This window comes from Plectropomus leopardus, chromosome 14 (assembly GCF_008729295.1).
Source record: "Plectropomus leopardus isolate mb chromosome 14, YSFRI_Pleo_2.0, whole genome shotgun sequence".
NCBI lineage: Eukaryota > Metazoa > Chordata > Actinopteri > Perciformes > Serranidae > Plectropomus > Plectropomus leopardus.
The window spans coordinates 22759943-22782283 of NC_056476.1; the positions used below are offsets into that span (position 1 = coordinate 22759943).

General features: G+C 39.0%; 1 protein-coding gene across 1 annotated transcript in view; it reads left to right on the plus strand.

Annotated features, from left to right (window-relative positions):
* sobpa (sine oculis binding protein homolog (Drosophila) a) overlaps nt 1-22341 on the plus strand; it is a 51565-nt gene that overhangs the window by 21225 nt on the left and 7999 nt on the right. The window contains exons 4-5 of the mRNA XM_042501219.1: nt 1774-1925; nt 16115-16210. Of these exons, the coding sequence (XP_042357153.1) occupies nt 1774-1925; nt 16115-16210 (248 nt within the window). The remainder of the gene's footprint in view (nt 1-1773; nt 1926-16114; nt 16211-22341) is intronic.

The window sequence follows — 22341 nt, forward strand, 5'->3', positions numbered from 1 at the left end:
ATAGACCTTTTCATAGCTACTCTGTTTCTAGGGCTTTGACCCCTGTTTATTTCCTTTCAGCTACTGCATTAACAAACAGTACAAAAGGAATAACAAAAAAAACATGTTATCAAGTTAGAAAAGGTCTTTATGACCTTAAGAATGCAATGTCTATTTGATGTGAAATCAATTTATGTCCAACTTTGTCTATATGACATGCAGTATTTGTTTGTTATTGTTATTTCTGGTTCTTTTTCCTCTGGATTTTTTTCATTCTCGTTTTGCCCTCCATGTGCCCTCATCATAAGTAATTTGGGACTAAGCAAAGAAAAGAAATAAAGACTGTTGTGTGTAGTAGAGTGTATGGTAGATGGATGGTGGGTTTTTCTTCAGATCAGCTCAGATCAGAGTTTTGTAACTTGTCAGTCAGGAAAAATTGCTCCAAATTGTCTCACAAACATCTTTTCGGATTTACTTGTTTTTAACTCAGATGTATTGTTCTGTGAAACAAGTAAAGTTCATTTATAGAGCACGTTTGAAAACAACAAACATTGTCCAAAGTGCTTTAACAAGAGATTTAATACAACAGAGGAAAGTAATGGGCAAATAAAAACAGTCATAAATAAGATAATATATAAGAAAAAAAAGCAAACAATATCTTAATAAATTGTGGCACAAAACAGCAAAAACAACAGAGTGAAATAGAAGCAAATAAAAACCAGTGTGGTTTTGGTGAGACATGTCATCGTGCAGATTATTAAAAGGCTTAACTAAAAAGATTGGTCATAAGACAGGGTTTAAAGGTGTCAGTGGAGGAGGGAAGGTCTAACTCTTTGTGGCAAAGTATTCCACAATCTAGTGCCAACAACTGAAAAAGCTCGATCGCTCGGTTGTTTTTTAACTGGGTGTGTGGAATAGAGAGCATTGAGTGGTCCCCAGATCTGAGGGGTCAGGAGGTTGAATAGTGAACAAACTTCACCCCTCTGACATTTACAACACAATGATAATAATTTAAATATTTTCTGTGACGCTGATGTAATAAACACACACACACACACACACACACACACACACACACACACACACACAGCAGCATGCATATCAGCACAGAGATCCAACCCTCCGTCTCAGTCTCCTGTGTGAACGCCCATCGTCTCCAGCATCATCAAAGCACATCCTTGTGTCCACCTCAGGTTCTCTAATAGCCACGGAGCACAGCCACAAATAGGCATCTTCCCATGTCCCCGGCTCATCCGGTCCTACATTTACACATGGCAGGCCTTCATTATAAATCCTGCAGTGGTTTTGTGGCTTGAATCTTGAGCGGTTTTTGCCAGCTGGACTGAGTCAGTGGAGTAAATGTTTTTTGGTCCCTGTGTTAAATACATCTAGTTGTTGTATGCTTGGACTTACACTTAAAAAATAATCAATGTCACTCTTGCTTAAGCATATTTTGTGATCAGAATCAGACTACTCTGATCAAAGTTTAAGTCTTGTACCACAAGGTCAATATTTGCTTTAATGGAAGACATTTTACGTGTTAAATAACAGCTCTAGTCATTCTAGTGATTATGTGAAAGCTATAATAAAGCAAAAAGGCTTTTCTGTAAGAACTCGCAAAGGGCAAAGTTGAAGAAGTTTTAGAATGATCCTTTGTGGCGCCTCAATGTTCAGGGTAATGGTACATCTGTATTTTTTATTTTTTAAAGATAATTTAGGAAAGACTAGAAGTTTGTCATCACTAAATAATACAATGAGCTCAATCCACTGCCACTGTTGTTTTTTTCTTTCTAGATGAAGATGCATCCAATGTGCAGATCATGTGCGCCTGGTGTCAGAAGGTCGGCGTTAAACGCTATTCTCTGAGCATGGGGAGTGAGCTGAAGAGCTTCTGCAGTGAGAAGTGCTTCGCTGCCTGCCGCAGAGCCTATTTTAAGAGGAACAAGGTAAAATTCCTTCCTTCTCATCCGCTGGACGTTTAAATATCATGTCCTTCAGAGGCTTTGCAGATACAATGTCACAAATCTGTTGGCAAATACATGTGATCATCATTTGTGAGTCCTAGAGGGTAATATAAGATCAACAGCATGGTTCCAAAATCACATAAACGGCATGAAATAAATGCGTATATTGTGATATATATACCTGTAAGAGTGAATTGTATTATTATCATATGGTGAACAATCTTCGAGGGTAGCATGAATTGGACAGGGTGATGTTCTCATCCTGTTCATCAGCAAAACAGATTTTAACATTTAAAGAAATAGTTGGACAGTTTGGGAAATTCACTGATTTGCTTTACTCTACTTTACTCTCAAGAATTACATAAAACATTGATACTATTCTTATGTCTATGTCTTAAGTAGGGAGCTACAGGTCGGAGGCCATTAGCATAGCTTAGCATAAAAACTGGTAGTGGGAAATGGCTAGCCTAGCACACTTCAAAGTTCAAAAATCCAGCTTCTTAAACCTTTAAAGCTCACTATCAACACTTTGTATGTAATTTACCACAAAAGGAACAGTGACGTCAATGATTTATTTTTTTTCTCAAAGTCACTTTAGCTATTTCTTAATGAATAAGCGTATTTCCCAAAATGGCGCAGAATTTCTAAAGTCAGTTTTAAGTTAGGTAGCCATGAGAACTTGGGTCTGAGTTAATCCAATTATAACAGTTTGGTTAATTTGTCCTCATGACTGTACTGTATATGAGAACTTAACACTTGGTATATATTGCATTATATGATCCCGACAGCACTCCTTTTCACTTTTTCACCATTTCTTATAGTCACACCTTCATCATTTACTGTAGTCTTTTTGTGGAGAAAACAATTGTCCTACTTGCTTTCATATTACCAAAATGTCACAATACTAAGTTAAAAACACAACAACACACATTACATTATTTCAAAATTTAAGTTACACAGTAAATTGTGTAAAGTCATATTAGTTCATCTCAGGGAGAAAAAAAGCTGTTTTTGTTATTTCTGGCCAACTGACCTAACAAGCCAGTCGCCAGAATTTTTTTTTGCATTGTACATTTCTGCAAACCACATTACACATTAGCTTGCCAGGCATCTCACCTAGGTGACATACCATCTAACATCACCTCCACACCTTGATGACAAAGTCAGCTTTTATACTGCGTCATTTAAGAAACACTGATATAATTCATGTGAAACATGTAAATGTAACATATTTGTGGTTTGCCAAACTGTGCAATGCCAATATTGTTGTCCGGCAACAGGGTTAGACCTAGCAGATCAACAAATCTTAATGTTAACAGACAGCTACTAAAAATGCAAACTTTCACCAATACCCATCTTTACTGGGGGTGAACAAGATTTGCTAGGCTGACGGTTAGCTAACATGATACTATGGCTTATGAGCTAAAATATTCGCTCACAAAACTTGTCTTGCTGTGCTCATGATTTGTGTGTAAAAAGAGTAAAAATAAACTATGTCTAATCGGTTCTGTTGGGATAGCAAAGTTCAGAAGTTCAGTGACTGTATCTGTATGAGAGCAAGTGCAGAGAGACTCTAATATGGCTGCCAGAAAATGTTACATCATCTGCTAAGCTCTTTATAAACATGCACTATATTCTGCTTCTGACAGCCAAATGAAGTTTTCATGACATTTTGATAGTCTGGGAGCAGCAGCTTTATCGGTTGCAGCTTCAGCAATTATTACGCTTAAGTCTGACTCAAGACACCAAAAGGTCATTTTAACTAAAAAATCTTGTTTAGAGCTTAAAAACCCTCTCATTACTTTTTCAGATTTGGCTTGAATACAAAATGCATAATACATTCAGCCAGAAACCGCTGAGAATAAATCATGGATTTTTACTACAGTACAAAAACACCTTCAGGCGATCAAAATGACTTGGTCACCGTGGTGCATCAGACGCAAGATATCAAAGTTGTTATTGTGTACTCATTTTCCCCACGATGACTGTAGTTAAACAATCTCCTTTCTCTCTTGTACCAAAGCTGGGATATATAAGGAATTACGCTGTGAGTATGACGTGTTTTACTCTCCTGCTTGTCTGTCCTAAAGTCAGTTATTCATCTAAACATAATCACTTTCCAAACACTGCACTGGAGCAGGAATACGTAGGGGTGCACTTAGTCTGTTCATCTCAGTTAGTGCAGTTTCTTTTCTTTTCTGACACTTTTTCCCAAAGCATGAGAATCAAGTTGAGCCTTGCCTCTACTGTACTGTTGCTCATACTGTGTGTTTTTCATTTTCTACCTGAACATTTTAGCTCATTTACTTTTATAGAAAGTTTGTAGTTTTTTTGCATTGTACTAAATGTTGAAATGGTGACAAATGATCTGTCTTGTCCTGGTGATGACAAGAAGAGTCTGACACGCTGAAGCCTCGTGGGAGAACGTTTGACAGTTGCAAGAGCTATAGATCTTCATATATCAGATCGGCTTTTGAACTGCTTTTATTTCGTTCCAAGAGCTTCAGAGGAGGTCAGAAAAAAAGCAGATACAAGTCGATCATTTGACACGCACAAAAAGTTGACAAGGCAGCTACGTATCAATCAAAGATCAATCAGGGAGGCTGTTAACATTACATCAAGAGTAAAGCTGATGTGAAGAAAGATCCCTGCTTTAAGTCTATGAATCTTGTCGACAGTTAAATATGTTTATGTTAAGTTTATATATAAGAACAGTAAGAAACACTTAAAGGTTTATCTATTTTCCATACTCTTACCTTATGTTTACCCTTTATAGTGTATTTGTAGTTCGTTAAGTTCCAATATGTCATTGTCTAATTAACTTTGCATTATCTTCTGACTTATCTGACAATATTTAAGGCATTTAAGGCACATGGTTTGAGGTATGGTGAGAAAAGTGTGTGAAAAAGACAAAGATGCAACAATATTCTCTCCCATTCTCTCTGCTCTCCCTTTAATCAGCCTCAGACTTTTGACAGACATTTCAAAGCATGTCCTCTTATGGCAGTGACAGCTCTTCATGCAATTGATAGTTGAAGAAAAGTCTGAATTTCAAAGTGACAGGCTAGATCATATCATGCTTAGAGAAAATCTTAAACCTTATGAGCTCTTGTAGTCAGCCAGTCAACCTATGTTTTTACTGGTGTCTTACAAAATCTTTACTACAAAATTAACTGTTTCAAAATTCCTTAAAAATGCATGGTTTTTACTGTTTAATTCTGATTCAATTAGCAATCAGTCACGGTAGTTTAAACACACTGTTGATTATAGTAACTGTGATGCAATAATGTTTGATTGTTCCACTTCATTTCCCTAACAAAGAATCTTAACCACTGTAAAAAAAAAAATAACAAAAAACCCCTACCTCTCAGACACCATAACTGAATGTGATACTTTGGAATTATTCCTGTAAAAAAATTAAATTAGGATGATTCATAGCCTTTTGAAACTGTAGAACTTATTTTGTATTGAAGCACATATCTGCCAATGAAGGAAATCCATCACATCAGTTTATTTTTCATAATCATGGTTTGCTTTTTCCCCTCATAATTTTGGCATATTATCTCAGAAATATTAAGTTATGAGTATAAGAAAAAAAATAACATATGGTAGAATTTTCTTTGAAGTGGTGTAAATGGGCTTCTAAAATTTTGAGCTGGAAAGCTATCAACTGTTGAGTTTTGGATGTGACCCAGGATCATAGATTTGAAGGCAAGTGTACAATATTTAGCCACCACTCTGACATAAGCACTTTTTCCTCTCATTGTGTAATTGTAGTCACTTGTTATGCTTTAATTTATGTTTTTCTTTTAAATTTATTTATGCCTTAATCTTCATTTCTGGAGAGGAATTGATCTTTCCTGTTCTGTTGGGCTACAGAAAATGCTGTACTCAGGAAAACATTTTATTAACATTTTTGTTTTTTATTTATTTTTTGGTATTTTTAAACAACAGGATATCCACGCCAAAGGCACCCTTTGGCATCTTTATGTGACGTACCTGGCTTTCAACCAACTCTAAACCCATTTGTGGCAATATTTGATGTCCAAAGCAACTGATGTATTATAAAGAGCGATAAGGTCAGTGTTGGGCGGTTGGGTCAAACAAAACAAGTCTTTTACCCAGAACACCTCAGCTGGTGTCCTGTATGAAAAAAAAACGTTTTAACATGACGATATGTAATTTACGCACGGTTGTTTTGCACTGACGTCAGTCACAGGACATATTTACATTGCGTCACCATATTGTTACATAATAAATGTACTTATTTTAACCAAAAACATAATATTTTTGTCAACCTAACCAAGTAATTTTTATTACCTAAACCTAACCATGAGTGTTTTCCACGTGTTACAATGTATGTCAGCTGTGCGCCACATAGAGTCAACAAAGGGTTCCCTCTATGTTGCTCTCATACTCCGAGGGGCATTATAAAGTTTTTTGGTATTTGACAACGTGGGAATGACAATGGCCATATGTCAATACTTTTTCTGTGAAAATTATGCAGAACTAAACTAAGTCTATCTCTGTTGGGATGTCCAAGTTAAAAGGTTGGCAAGTTAGTACGTGCAATTAATAACATTTCGCAATCCAGCAGATGTCAGTAGGTTTATGGTCTTTTTTGTTTATTCTAATTACAATAATGTCTAAACACTGATGTTATTAATAGGTGTTAAATGTGTTGTGAGGCAGCTATAATATTTGAATAAGTGGTGCGCTCTTAATGTATTTAAGCATCTGCAGAGCAGAAACGTACAAGTATAGTCAATCAATTTCATCGATGTTTATTGCTCAAATTTCGAGTACATCACGCACAGTTTATAGCGTTAATATCATTTACATCCACACATTCCTGTTCGCAGCCAGTCAGCCATATTGGATGTTTCCTTCATCCATCAGCAGAATGCACATGTTGAAACATCACAAACACAGGAAAGGCCTGCTCTGCCACAGCGGCTCAGATTCTATATTTTGTCTGGCTCTCTCACATTCATGCAGGCCATTTGTGTAAGCGATACCCACATGTTTCTTTTCTCATGCACCCACAAGGTTGGCCACAACAACACGGCCTGCAGGCTTTCTTTTTTTTTTCCAACTGAAAAAAAAAAAAAAAATTGTCATGGCTGAAAAGAAGTATCTCGTGTCTGCGTGTGCTTTGGATAGGGTAGAGGAGACGTGGGGGTGTAGGGGGCGGGCAACGACTCTGGCATTATGTTGCGTGAAATATCTTCAGCTGCCTCATCCATGAAACCCAATCCCCTCCTAGGGTGACTACGGTTGCTACTTTCTCACATCTCTGCATAACTCTATATAATGCAGTGTTTGAGTGTGTGCTGCGAAAAGATGATTGATAGTTTAACTGGGGCTAATCACTTATGTGCCTGTTTACTGTATGCCTTAAGCTGCTGGATTAGTTTGTATGGAAGGTGCTGCTTCCTTGCCGCTCGCACCACTCAATTATTCTGTCTGTCATCTCACTCTGCCTGCTCACTTTCATTTACTTTTTGACTGTCCACTATTGATCCAGACACATAGCTTGGCTCTTTTTCCACATTTTGTAGAGTGTGTGTTTTTTGCTGGTTTGCATGGTGTGCTCTGCAAAAGCCAGTTTCAGTGGAAAAATACCACCTGAAGGGAAATTTAACAGAAGACTGACAGGTACAACAGCTATGATATTAGACAGTTTTGGTGGGATTAAAGACATTAATTTGAAATGCAGGGTGGAGTTTTGCTTTCAGCTGTAGGTAGAAGCTGCTCAACTGTCACGCTTTTACACGCAGCCGTACGTTTTCTCCTGCTATCTTACACCCACACATACACTGATAAACATGCTTGCTCATTGGACACAGTGCCAAGATTAAGTTAGGCAATTAGCAGTGATGAATTACCTTCTGTGAGGGTGTGAAGCATGGCGACAAAAAAAGGGTTTAGGTTAGAGGATGCTTTGCTTTCTCATTGTCAGTCAGTCAGCCTTATTCCACAGGGATTCATATCATCCACATGTATCATTACAGGGATAGTTCAGATTTTTTGAAGTGGGGTTGTATGGGTTACTTCTCCATAGTTAGTGTATTACATACAGGAGATGGCAGTCGGCACGCCCCCCAGTTTGGAGGAGCAGGCTGGAGTCTGACATGGAATTTAGGCTATGAACTGCTGTGGATTTGGATCACAACAAAACATATTTTAGCCACCTGAAAAAGCCCACCTAAAAAAAAGATCAACATCAGTTTACGTGTTTAGTATTATTTTCACAGCTGTACCTTATTGTCAAACAGTAACTTCCAACATGACAATAAAGGCATTTTATTGCTCTCTTCAAAGCCAGACTCCATTTTGAAAAACAATGATTTGACATTGCTGAACATAGGAGCTGCTGGTCTACCGCTGCCTCCATCTGTGTTATTGTGTGCTACTGTTTTTTAAATGGGTTAGTCCAGATTCAACAAAGTCACACAATAACGCAAACTACATAATTTACTGAGGCAGCGGTTGACCAGCAGCTCCCATGTTTAGCAAGCTAAAAATACTATTTTTCTTAATGGAATTAAGGCTCAAAAAGAAACCCCCTCAAAACAGGCTGTCTGACAGAAGGGTTAAGGGACAAAATACTGTGATTTTTTTTAGCTGAGACTTTTTTAGGTGGCCAAAATTATTTTGCTGGCCCCCATACACATTAGTACATTGCTTAGCTTTCATGTCGGACTTCAGCCTGCTTCTCCAAATTGAGGGCGTGCTGACTGACATCTACTGTTTGTAATACACTGTCTATGGGTTAAGCACCCCAAACAACCCCACTTTAAAAAATCAGTACTATCCCTTTAAGGGATCTGTTCTAAATGCTGCATGCAGGAGTTGCTATGACATCAATTGTGATGAAATGTTGTTTGTTGCTGTTGCAATAGCTCCAACAATCTGCTTTTCTCTGCAGTTTGGGTTCAGGAGTTTTTTGGGCTTGGGCCTCAGAAAAAAAAGAAAAAAAAGCTTGCTGGTTGATTGTAGACTGGGGTGTTGTGGCTGAAAAACAGTTAGGGGGAGGACTGATTCTAAATCCTGGTGGAAAGAAGTTAAGAGTGGCTTATCATGTGTCATCTGTAGGGTAATTTATCATATTTTGTCATGAAGAATTAAAAACAATATACACAAGGATCATGCTGATGTAGCATATAGTTATATTTCTATATCTTTCTACATCATACAAACACATGTCTTCTGCTTCCACAATATTAAAAAAAAAAAGCAGACAGCGAGGAGACTCCAGGTTGTGTTTTACAGGTCGTTTCTGCCGCAGCGCAGGGCTTTTTGTTCACACCATGAAATTCCCCCCTGGAGACCCCAGACCTCCATCAGTGTCTTTCCCCGGGAGCTCCCTCCAGGCGCGAGGGGGCAGAGTGCCGCTTCATGTCAGCCCAGAAATGTCACATCACCTCAAACACACACACATACACACACACCCAAATGCCTCCTTCATACACAGCCCCGTGGTTTCCTCCCTGCTCCTGAACACACAGTTTTGCATCTCCATCGGCTGCCAAGGAAGGCACGCACTAAAAATGAATAAGAGAGAAGAGGGTGACTGGGCGTGTATATGTGTGTGTGTAACTGTGTCTTGTATATGTATGAATGTGCTTGTGGAAATTTTGTGTGTGTGATGAAGTGTGTAATGTGTCTGCATATTGCAGCTCAGGCTAGGAAGCCTTGAGGCCTGCCTGACACAGCTTCAGGGCACAGAGAGGAAGGTGATTATCTCGTAGCTGCCAGCCATTCAGCGCAAATAAAGATAAAAAGTAACTCCGGCTAACTAGGCGTTGAGATTGTAAAAGTGGAGCCACGCACGTGAACATGCATGCTTTTGTTTCTTTTCTTAAAGTTGTAGGTGTGATAAACTAGACTCACACAAAAAGGTGCAGTACAGAATGTAGTTTATTTTAGAATTTGCATGCATGCCAAATATTGCACATTTCAGGTATGATGTTATGATGACCTTAAGCAAGTACAGTTTTCCAGTAAAAAATCAGTCACTATGCCAAGAATCTGTTTTTCCAGAATGACTTATATTGAGAATAGCCTTTGCTACACCTTTCAAAAGAGGTATTTGGTACAAGGAAATTGGCCTTACTGCAATAAAGAAAACATTAACAGATGATAGTCAGAGTAATATCTTCAAATATTTATATATTGTTGTAAAAGCTCAAATATGCTCTAAACAAGCAAAATGTGCTTCAAGAGTTGTCATGCTTACCTTGTTGTGAATTGCCAGTTTGTATGCCTCTGCTCCGGTGATAATTGTGGCTGAAGGCATTATGCTTTTGGGTTATCTGTATGCCTGTCTCATTCTCGTAAATGCAATACCTCAAAAACGCTGTAAGGAATTTTTTTTTTTTTTATTTGGCAAAAATGTTCTAGTGGACCCAGTGACTCCTGAGATTTTGGTGGTCAAAAGTCAAGGTGACCTCTGTAAATACAATATCTCAAGAACACCTTGAGGGAATTTCTTCAGTTTGGCATAAACATCCACTTTAAATCAAAGTTGAACTGATTAGAATATTTTGTTCAAAGGTCAAGATCACTGTCTGTCATTAACGTTTTGAGAGAATTTCTTTCAAATTTGGCACAATTACCCACTATGGACTCAGCAATGAAATGTTTAGAATTTGGTGGTCAAAGGTCAAGGTGATTGTTACCTCATAAATGCAGGAATTCGTACGCTAATTGTGATCAAATTTCACAAAAATGTCTGATAGGATATAAAGGTAAAGTGATGACATTTTATAACCAAAAGGTCAAAGGACATCTCCATTGTGACATCCTAATGTTTGGCAAAAACACTTTTCTGGCCATGATTCAACAATATATCACAGGAACAGGGAAGACATTTGGTCACATACTGATTTGGTGACACTAACCATGGGTGTTCATTTTGAAACTGTGCTGATTGTATGGATCGTCTTTGCTGCCTGAGGGAAGATGTGAGGGAAACATCCATGTTTACACAGATATGGATGTAAACTGTAACTGCAATTGAGACTGATGTGTGAAGGCATACAACCTTGAGGAGGTAATAACAGTTTTACTTTGAAAAATTAAACTTATTACAATATAAAGTACACTGTGGTTGTTATAGGGCCATAAAGTACCCTTACCCCTAACAAATTAAACCTTTAAAAATTGAAATTTTTGTGGCCCTGATCATGATCTTAGTGATCTTAGATTTTTCCTGTACATCTGTGTAAAGGTCTCCATGGTGCACTGCAGTCAGACTTGAACTGGTGTACTGATAGCTTTTCAAAACATGAAAAGGGGAGACAAACTTGTCTTTTTTTGGGAGTGTGTTTTTTCACATGTCACAAGCGTATAGTGCCAGGACTGCACCTTCATTTCAGGATTTGGGATGAGCCTGGCTGCACTCGGCTGTGTTTGCCTTTGGATTTGGAAAGCTTGCCTACGAGCGCCTTTCTTTGGGAAATGCAGCTCTTTTGGCAGGTGACGGGCACACACACCTGGACATGTATCCGTGCCCAGATGGAAGCTTGTGCGGTGGCAGCTGGTGTGACGTCCCCCTCAGGACGACGGAGTCGCCAGAGGGGAGCTGGGCGGCCGATGTCCTGCTCTGTCGTTCTTATAAGGAACTTCAGCTGGGTGGCAGCTGCAGTTTGCTGGCATGATGGATCAGCAATAAGGAAAGAAAACACACCTTTAAATAGAATAACACAACTGGCACTGAATTTACTCAGTGTTCTAAAGCAAAGATTGACTCTATCTATCTTATCTATCTATCTATCTATCTATCTATCTATCTATCTATCTATCTATCTTAATCCCCAACCTCCTTTATCTGTGTGTGGCTCCCTGTGTGCACCTCACGCCTCGTTCACAGTGCCAACACCTCATTAGTACAATATGCAAATGAACTGGCGCAGGGCCAGAGGGTCAGAGCACAAACTGGAGACAGAATAATAGCACAATGGTGCATCTTTGTGTGTGTGTGTGTGTGTGTGTGTGTGTGTCTGTGTGCGTGCGTGCGTGCGTACGTGTGTGTGCGTGCGTGCATGTGCATGCATGTGTCCTCAAACACTCGTGTCTGTAAAAATGCGTTACCTGCCTTTGAGTGTGTCCATGGGATGCGTCTGTGCTCACACGGTGAAGACATGGTGCATATGTGTGTTTTTGTGTGTGACAGGGCAAAGCAAATGGGTCAGCCTACACCTACTGTTCATTTAGTGCACTGACAGCTTCTAAATAACCATGACCCCATAGTCTTTGGTTTGGTTTTCTCCAACCTTTTTGCAACAAAGTTAAAAATCTTCCCTGTAACACTGTGAAATGTCAGTGGCAAATAGTGTTTTTGTCAGATTCTTACACTGTATCCTTTCCTGAGACACAAGACGGCATTATTTGATTTATGTCATGCATGGAATGGGAAACCCTACCTGGAGGTGAGGGAAACAGATGGAAGCAGATGCAAACTCAATCAGTCTTTGGACAAAAAGTGTAGAATATACACCAGAGTCGCCCTTTGGTATCATTGAGAGATGAGCAGAGCTGAAGGCCAAATTACCCACGACAAATCAAAGGTTGCAACCAGCAATTTAAGGGAACTTGATAGCTGCTCAGACCAGTGCACTTACCTGTCAATGTTATAGGCTCAGTATGATATGTCTTCTTGGCTGCTGCAAACTGCATGGTGAACGTGTATAATTGAGGTTAAATCTCCATGCCTGATAAGGGTGGTTCAGTGCCCCGTGGCTGTAAAATATAAACCAATTATATCACACTGAGGTCTATATTATATAAAAGTGCATTTCATTTAATGAAACACAATGGAGCAATTTGGCATTGTGCCAGACAAAGCATCTCCAGTAACTGCTTCCTAACAAAAATTGCCCACACCTGGCACAACAGCACTGACTGCCTCAGTTTTCATACTGCGTATAATGACTGACTCAGAGAGTGCAGGAGAAGGTGGCTCCTTTTCAGGTGGCATAAATGTTTTGTATTGTATTATTATAGCATGGGAAATTAAACCCAATACAGCTAAATTTTGAGCAAATGAAAATGTTATCGTAGTTTACCTAAATTCATTGCCATTCCTAAAAAACATTGAGTTACTGTAAAATTTTGTCAAATAATTACCATGAACATGCAACACATTTCTGGCAAGGGTCACTAAAGTCAGGTATTCCCCTTTTCTCCCCTAAACTGTCAAATAACTAATTTTAGTAGTCAACCACAGTATTTTATGTATTTACAGCAATGTTCCAAAACCAACCGGCTTTAACCCACCAAACATTTGTATTTGGGTCCCATGTGGGTACTAAATGGGCTGAAAATGGGCCCTATATGGGCTTGTCCATGGGTTCCATAATGGCACCATGCCAAATGTCCACATGGGTGGGTTTACATGAGTTGGCCCCATGTGGATTCTGCCAGGGCTAACTGCTAATGGACCCAAAATGAGGCTGTTATCTGGGGCCAACTTGGGTAAACCCACCCATGTAAACAATACGCATGGGGCCATTACTGAACCCTGTCGACAATCCCATGTAGGGCCCATTTTCAGCCCATTTGCTCTCCACATGGGCTCCACATACCAATGTTGGCTGTGAAGTTGGGGAGACCAGGGACGGTTGTGACACCTTGAATTACTCCAATCAGAGACAAGCTAAGGTGATTACACTCACTCTGCACATGCTCAGTTAGATTGTCTTGCTTACAAAAAGTGGCCACATTTGAAATTCCCAGAGTAAGTTACCAGCAAAAGTCGTTTTGTTTTTTTAAGTTGTTACTTTTTGTAACTTTTCTATCAGTGATTTACAAGCTAAAAACAGACATAGCTAACATGTGTCAAGCTAGCAGTCAGGCTAGTTGTATATGTGGTGAAAACATGGTTGGTGGGGCGCCCGGTGGCTCAGTTGGTAGATCAGGCGCCCCATGTACAGAGGCTGTGTCCTCACCGCAGCAGCTGCGGGTGGGATTCCGGCCTTGACCCTTTCGTGCATATTATCTCCTCTTCTCTTCCTTCCACACTTACCTGTCCTGTCAATAAAGGCAAAAAAGCCAGTGGGGGAAAAAAAAGAAAACATGGTTGGTGATACTGGGATGGTTGTAGCATCTTCTTACATTTATATTAAAAAACCAAGAAAAGTAAATGCTAAGTTAATGATAATCAGTCTGGTTAGACTTTTACCCAAGAATGGCTAAGTGTGGAATGTACTTGATTTACATCTCATAACTTAGCACCACCTGTCAGATTGGGACAAACTTCACCGGTGCACGTCTTGTTCAGATTTTAAGTAGGAGCAGCCAGGTGGAAGAAACCATGCTTGTCTGCCTCTTAGTCATTCTGAGTCAGAGATATAGGGAAATTATGACAGCTAATATTTGCTGCTTACCAAAAAGAATCCCAGAAGTATCTGTGAACCAGTATTAAAATGGCTGCCATCATTGCTGGTCTGTTTGCAACAGCAAAATAAAGTCTGATACTGATTTGAATTTAGCTGATTTAGCACATTTTAAAAAAGCTGTACATCATTTGATTGCATCTGGTTTTAATTGTGAACACACTACATACTGTAGCCTAAACACAATAAGAATAGATCATTTAGGCTATTTATATGGTGTGACTCAAAGACTGACAAATATCTTGGAATAATGGGTACCCTGTTGGAATAGCAGGAGGGTTTCCTATTGTTTTCTCCTTTTCAGCCTTTTTCCTGGAAGACATTTTGACATGTCACAGTAGGAAAAGCAAAAAAATCGCTTCAATGTAATGCTGCATTCATGTCATAGCATTTAGACTGTAATTATGAGCAGCAGGGAAAAAGACGATGACTTGCAATAAGGAATAGGTGATTAAGCCTATTGGGAATATCTCACTCCACATGGTGAAAAGAACTATGAATGTGACAACAAACTATTGGCAAAATAGTTACAAATGCACCTCTGCTGGCATTTACATCAAAATAAAATGTTATATCACCACTAGCACAACAGATTCAGATAACAAAGTAGATTAACACAACAAAAAAAAAGATAATTAAGGCTGTTTAACCTTATTCAGTGTGGCAACAAGATTAGCAGTGGGACTAACCATCTTGGAATGATGCGTGCCGTGCCGGACCTTGAACATTCAATGCCATCAGCAAGCTTCCCCTGCAAACAAAAATATGGTATACGCAAATTTGCCAATATTGTCTTTATTGTTTTTTAGCACTGCACCCCAGATGGCTTTTGCCATTTAATTTTCTCTTACCTCAATGCTTTCCATGTACACTCCTCTCCATCCATATGTTACATTTTTTAGAATGTTAAAAAAAAACAAAACTAAGAAACAAACAAACAAAAGAAAGGAGAGGGGGTTGCCTATGTCATGAATCAGAAGATCCACCACTGTCTGTTGGCACTGTTAGAATACAGCATAATGGAGCCATGGTTAATATTATCAGTAGCACCTGTACTGTTCCTACATTGAGTATATGTCCCATGCGTATATGTCACACGAGAGGCAAATGTTGCTGTATTAATCGTCATGCCCTTCACGCCTCTTTTGTTTCCGCAATGCCGGCATGCTGTTTATAATAACATACTAGAGCTGAATGATGCTGCCGTCATTTGCTTATGTGTAAAATGCAAAGAAGGCAAAAAGAAGAGAGGTGGCAGCCTTCTAGCTGATTCTCTGCATCTGAAGGGCTACTATCTTACTTGCTAATGGCTCCTGCTCTCTGCGCCACACAAAATTTCTTGATTAAAAGCGATGTGATACATATTTCAGAACCTTATATATAGTTCAACGTCTTAATGCTAGTGTAGCGTGATAACTAAATCTGCTTTTTATTTGAAATGTGTTAATATTTGCTTTTCATCTTAAAGAAATGGTTGTTTGATTGAACACAAACACTTCTTTGGGCAGCACTTTGAATGCCTAAACTAAATATCTCGCAGAGTCCTCACCCATGCACATGCATGCACACGTATTCACACACACGCAGTTTTGTTTCAGATAATCCTGCTTATTGGTTTGTCCACAAACCAATGACTGTTCACCCATTTTACAGTCACCATTTCTGTTCATCTTTCTCAGTGTTGTTTTCCATTTCTGAGTTTCCTTGTTGCCTCTGTTCACCTGTTTATTTTGTCCATTCGTAAAAAGAAGCCATTATTTCTCCCCCCAGGCGAGAGACGACGATGGCCTCGGTGGGAAATTACCCCAGCACAGCTTTACTCAGGACACGCCCAGGCTTGTCTTCAAGACAAACAGCGATGTGCTTGTAAGGACCATAACCATTTAACACCAGATAGAGTTTAAGCTTGATGGCTACTGCACAAATATGTTTTGATGTTGTTCTTTGTTCAAAGTGTATAATTTTCAAGTCATTTCTTCTTGACATGTCAATGGACTGGCTTATATTTGGGCATTACAGTAAAAGTAGACATCAGACAAAAGACTCAGCCCAAAAATTAAGACACAGAACACAAGCAGCACTCATGTTTTACATAAAGTTTGCACACATTTAAGTTTGAGCTTTTCATAACTTTTTTCATGCACAGTCATTCGCTTTGGTCATTTTCATTATACTTTGTACATCATATTCAGTGACTTGTGTGGTGATTTTGTAGGAACTCTCAGACAAGAAAATCAAGGGGAATTGTGCAGATTTACTTGTTTCATTCTAATATGTTTCGAGTATTGGGACATGTACGTTTTGAATTAATCAATGTGAAGTTAGAGAACACTATGGTGGACCCAAAACACAATGGAGTACACGCCACTAACATGCCATTTATATGTTGCTATTGTATATTTAAGCAACATTCAAGTTTATTACAGCTTTGCTCTTATTTCCATAGTTTTAACCATCTTTTCTATGACTGACTTGTTTTTTATATCTAATAATAACATTGTACTCGCCAAGGTAATTGCTGAGATTGGATTATGGACTGTGTCAATGTCACAAACAAGAAGTAAGATGGGGCAAGACACAAGCAGCCAGCTGTGCAGGTTTAAACACAGACAGGATAGCAATATGTGAACCATGAAATTATAACGTTTTAATCATTCATCATAGATTACATACACACATGTTTCTGTTGCAGTTTTACCTCTCAGTAATGTCCTAAAGATAATCTGGCTTAACTATTGGCTCATTTACAACCTGTTTGATCGTCTGACTGCTGGTGTCTTGTGGCATTGGACTTTATTTTAGCATTGTCTCTCTGTTTCCCAATCTCAGAAATGACTTTGCAAGTCGGCTACAATGTTATTGCAACATTAATGGTAGTGAAAAAAACCCAAAACAGAACAAACACCAACCAACCAAAGTTGTCCTTATTAAGACTTATTTCAACATTTTGGGAATTATGTTCATTTGCCTTTTTGCTGAAAGTTAGATGAGAAAACTGATACAGCTTGTAAGTCTGCAGAGTTTTAAAAGACAACAGAAACAATTTTGACTTCCTCAGTCTGTCAACTGAGATCAACTTAGATCAGAATATGGCTTCTAGTATAGCCTCAATATATCTTTTCATAATGTCTGCGGTAATTTGTAACATTTGCACTATGTTTTTTTATTTGTTTGTTTGGTTAAATGTTGTTTTGTAGGCTATTTTCCTATTTATATATAGACCTTTTTATGTAAAACAGTTGACATCCTGGGATGCAAGAGAAATTTCTAAATTTTAATAAAATCAAAAACAATAAAATCAAATCAATTCAAATCAAAGCTTTATATGATACTACAGCCAGCAACTGGTTAGCTTAGCTTAGCACAAGGACTGAAAATGCTTGGATGCAGCTAGCCAGGGATTGCAGATGGAAATTAGCCAGTAGCTAAATCTGGTTTAATACATCTCTTCTCTTTGGATGAGATTTTTGTTTTTTGCACATGGCCCTTGACAAATAACTGTAATAAACTAAACTAAACAGGCTTAAACCTAAAAACAGGAATGATAATAAAATTGAACTTTTTTGGGGGGATTTGATTTATCCATATAAAAACAGAGAGTGAAAATTACACAGCCTTGACAACTCTGTGCCGATGTCAAACAACCAGCTAGTGAGTTTTATAGGTGCTGGAAAGCAGATTTGTTATGTTTGGACATGCTAACTTCTTCAGTCTTTACACTAAATATGCTAAAATTATCTAATTGGCTGCAGGCTGTATAGCTTCATAATTAGAAAGGAGTTTATTTTCTCATCTAAGTCTCAGCAAAAAAAGAGAATAAACATAAATAAAAAAAATAAACTTTTTCCAAAGTGACAAACTTTTGCCTCAAGTAAAGATGTCCCATGTGAAAAACATCTGACAGCCACATGCCAACAGAAGCATTTTCTCACAGAGAGACAATCCACCAGGTTTGTCTCATCACTCTTATTGCTGGAGTTATTTTAGCCTACGCACACTGTGTGTGCTGTTAAATATAGTGCGGTTAGAGGTTCACCTGGCCAAGTGAGAATGGCCTTTGTATGTCTCATCTATAATGACTGATGGTGACTAGCTGTGATAAAAGCAGCCTTACAGGAGGTGTAGCTCTGGTCTTTGCTTTACAGTTTAAAATTTTCATGCTCCATTCAGGTTTTAATAAAGACATCAGTGTAGCCAGTCTATGACACTGGGAAAGGATAAGAACCAGATATGTTTCCCCTTTTGTAAGCCAGGTAATTATAACCACCATGATAGATATTCCAATAAATGAGGCTGCTGTAAACTGATATTTTGGCTAATCATAGTTACAGGTCCACATGTTGCAGATGTTGTGTTAAGTGCTGCCAAAGTTTAATTTTCTTGTGTAAACTTTAGTTGAAGCTTTACTCTGTCTTTTTCCAGTGGACCAGGTGCTTTAAGATGCTGAATAATCTTGGAATGAACTCAAAGTGCAACACGCACAGTGTTTCTGTTTGCCATCATTGATGGACTTGAGTTGTCAAGAGTGGACACTTTGCTGTAGATTGTTTGGAGTGTGAGACAACCAAGCGACTGGCTCGCTTCAAGCACCTGGTTCATTTCCACAGGTTTAATCCTTGTGTTTTTCACTACGTGATTATAGCGGCAATCTGAGAAGTGTCAAAAGAATCACATATCGACCTTAACAGGGAGGATATACAAGCCTTTCCCTTTATGCACTTTTACTGCTTAAACCTCTTCATTCTACATATAAAACCACTTCAGGCACTACAGCCTCTTATGAAACCTTACAATCTCTGCACCGTCTGAAACCCTCCAGCCTCTTAACCCTCTGCAACCGCCTCCTCTTCGTCCTCTTCATTATCTAAATCCTCCACATCCTCTGCACTCTCTTTAACATCTGCAACCTCTTCCTCTTCTTCACCGCCTTCTTCTTCTTCATCCTGCTCAGCAACCTGTTGGTCCACAACCTACTCCTTCATCTCTGTGACTGAAGCAATTTGATACTCCTTATCTGATCCTTCAACCCCTGAGAATGTCCTCCAATCATGGCCTCACCTAATTTGTTCATTTAAAAAGGTTATATGCTAAAACCAGCTGTTGACCAATTTTGGGATTCTTAAAAGGTAACTTTGATATTTTTTAATCTGGGCCCTAGTTTTGAGTGTTTATAACTAATGCAGACAACCTTTTTTGAAATTGGTCCAGTACGGACCGAGACCACAGCAGCTACAAGCAGTAGAACAGACTGCAGTGTAACCACTTTGGGCAATTGTGCATTGTCAATTTACATCCACTAAAAGAAGTTGTTTTTGCCAATGACAGGCTCAGATTATTATAATTGACAACATTATGGAAAGGACTCCTACAGAGATAGACCTTTTTGTTTAATAATTAAATCCTTTTTGTTTGACCAGAAACTGCCCTGAAATCCTTATCACCAGACCTATCAGACTCCAGTCAAATAAACAGAATTTTTTTGTCATAAAGCATACTTCATTCACAGTTGACCGAAGAAAAATAAATAGGGCTGGAAAATGATTCATTTTTTCAATCGGGATTAATAACAGTTTTTGTAATCATGTTTTTAATAAATTATTTTGCATCACAAAACATTGATATAGACCATTTTGAGAAGGTAAATCAGCTAAGAGACTAATATAAAGTGGCATGTCTTTAAAGGGGAGACTGATGGGTACCCATAGGACCCAGTTTTTCAGATATCTTGGGGTGAAAGGTCAAGGGATCCCTGTGACATGATCATGCTGTGATTCCATCGCCAAATTGTATTCTAACCTTGGAGCGTTATTAAGTGTTTCACATGATACCAGTGTCATCACTCTAGTATTAAAACTCTGCCTGGGACAGTCTTTTAAAGACAGAAATGTCACCGGCTATTAAAACATTTTAAAAAACAGCAACACGTTACATATGAACCTAAAATCATATCGTGTTTAACACATTACGCTGACAGCCCTAAAATTAAATCTCACAAAAACTGTCTTGGTTCATCTTTCTAGTGTTCCACCAGGTCTTATTTGGTTGAAATAACCCCTGAATTCATCCAATTAGGTGTGAAAATACACTGGCTCTGTATACGCAAAAATTTGTTTATTGAATGGAGTCTTGTAGGTTTGACAATACTGTTTTCAGGTCTATTTTTGTTCAAACAAAAAGGATGTTAATCTTTAGCAATAATGTCTATCTCTGTAGGGGTCATTTTCATATATCGTCTGACAGTTACAATAATAGTCTGAGCCTGCTGGTGGCAAAAAAAAAAAAAGGATCTACATCGGCAGTGCTGAGTTTCCCCTAGTGGTTACATTGCAACCTGTTTCGCCGCTGCCGGCTGCAGCCCTCTTTGTCAATACTGGACCAATTTTGAAAAAATGGTTTTCATTTGTCACTAAGACACAAACCATGGGGAAACAGGACTGCTAAAATACCAGTTACCCTTTAAATGTCATCGGCCTCGTCACTGGGTTGGAGGGTGAAAGGAAGGAAGAATACGATGACTGCTGAGGTGGTTGCACTGGCTTGGAGGCACGATAATTGTTGCAACGCAAACGATTAAACGGCACCGCCAATGCTGGTTCGTTGGCCACGATGGAAATAAATGACCATAATTACATTCAACTGCAAACATCTGTGTAGTGGGGAGAGAGCGAGCGAGAGCGAGAGAGAGAGAAAGCACAACTCCATTAGCGTAATGCGCAGTGAAATTTCACTCACAGTGCAGAAAGTCGTTAAGTGCTCTCCATCTGTCTTTCTGAGTCGAGGAAAATTTCAGCACATTTATTATTTAAAATATCCTGGGCCTACCATTATCAAACTCAACTTGCGAGAGCACCTTTTTGACTTTTACTCAGTCATGGCTCATTGAATTAGCCAGGACTAAATGGGCAGTTAAAACGTGTCGGATTCAAGGGACTGACATCTGAGCACCGCCAACGTACTGTTTAAACAGTTGCTATCTAGTCCGGTCTCTGATCTGTTTTTGCTGTGGTTCGTTATGTTCTCCAGCTGCTTGTCCCGAGTGTGTTAGTGTCAGAATTTCCCTATGAATTGCATTTGTGCAAGTTATTCCTCCTGACTGACACCACAAAATGACTTACTACAAATGCGGAACTGTCTTAAAATGTTCGTCCTTAAAAGATGTCCTCCTTGGCCACTCTGTGGCAGACAATCTGATGTAAAACACAGGATATGCGCAGTACCTGATGTTTTACACATGTAGCAGCTGCAGGTCAGCATGCTATGTATTCTTTTGAAATCCCGGCCAGTGCTACGCTGCGTCTGCCCAAACAGCCCATGTGAGTCCGCTGTCCTTTAGCTGCTGCCAGACAGGATCCTGCCAAATAAACCAATGTTGCCGTGCAGCGTGCAAAAAGAGTTTATCCACCTTCCGGTTGCATCCCTCAACTTATTAACATTCAGCAGGGGGGCTTAAGGGTCTGTGTGATGGATGGATGTCGTTGAGGGGTCTGACAACTGATTAATGCCTTAATTATCTCCAGCGAGGACCTGCCACTCCTCCCAGAGCTGACAGAGTGAGCTGTGTGTGGCCTGACGAGTAACGCCGTGTTCGGGGCTCGCCCACTGCTATCTGCTCTACCAGGGTCACATTCATTTTCCTCCCAAAGAAAAATTTGCACTTTTTGTGCTGGAAAAGGTGTATAACAGTGATGGAACAGTGCAGCACGGTGTTTTGGGATCTCTGCCACTGCAGTGAGCAAGAAAGACAACTTTTCAATTTAGCCTCCTCATGTTTGCTCTGAATACAGAACTGAGCCTGCCCTAAAACAGAACTTATGATTATACGATTTTATTATCCTTTTATAGATGAAAATACTGGCTCTTAACACATTTTACAAATCCCACTGTGAGTCTAAAAAGTTGATCTTAAAGCAGTCTTGTAATTCTTATAGCTACAGTAAAACATAAAGAAGAATAACAAAGATAGCAAGAATTGATTTGGATTTGTTTCAAAAAGAACT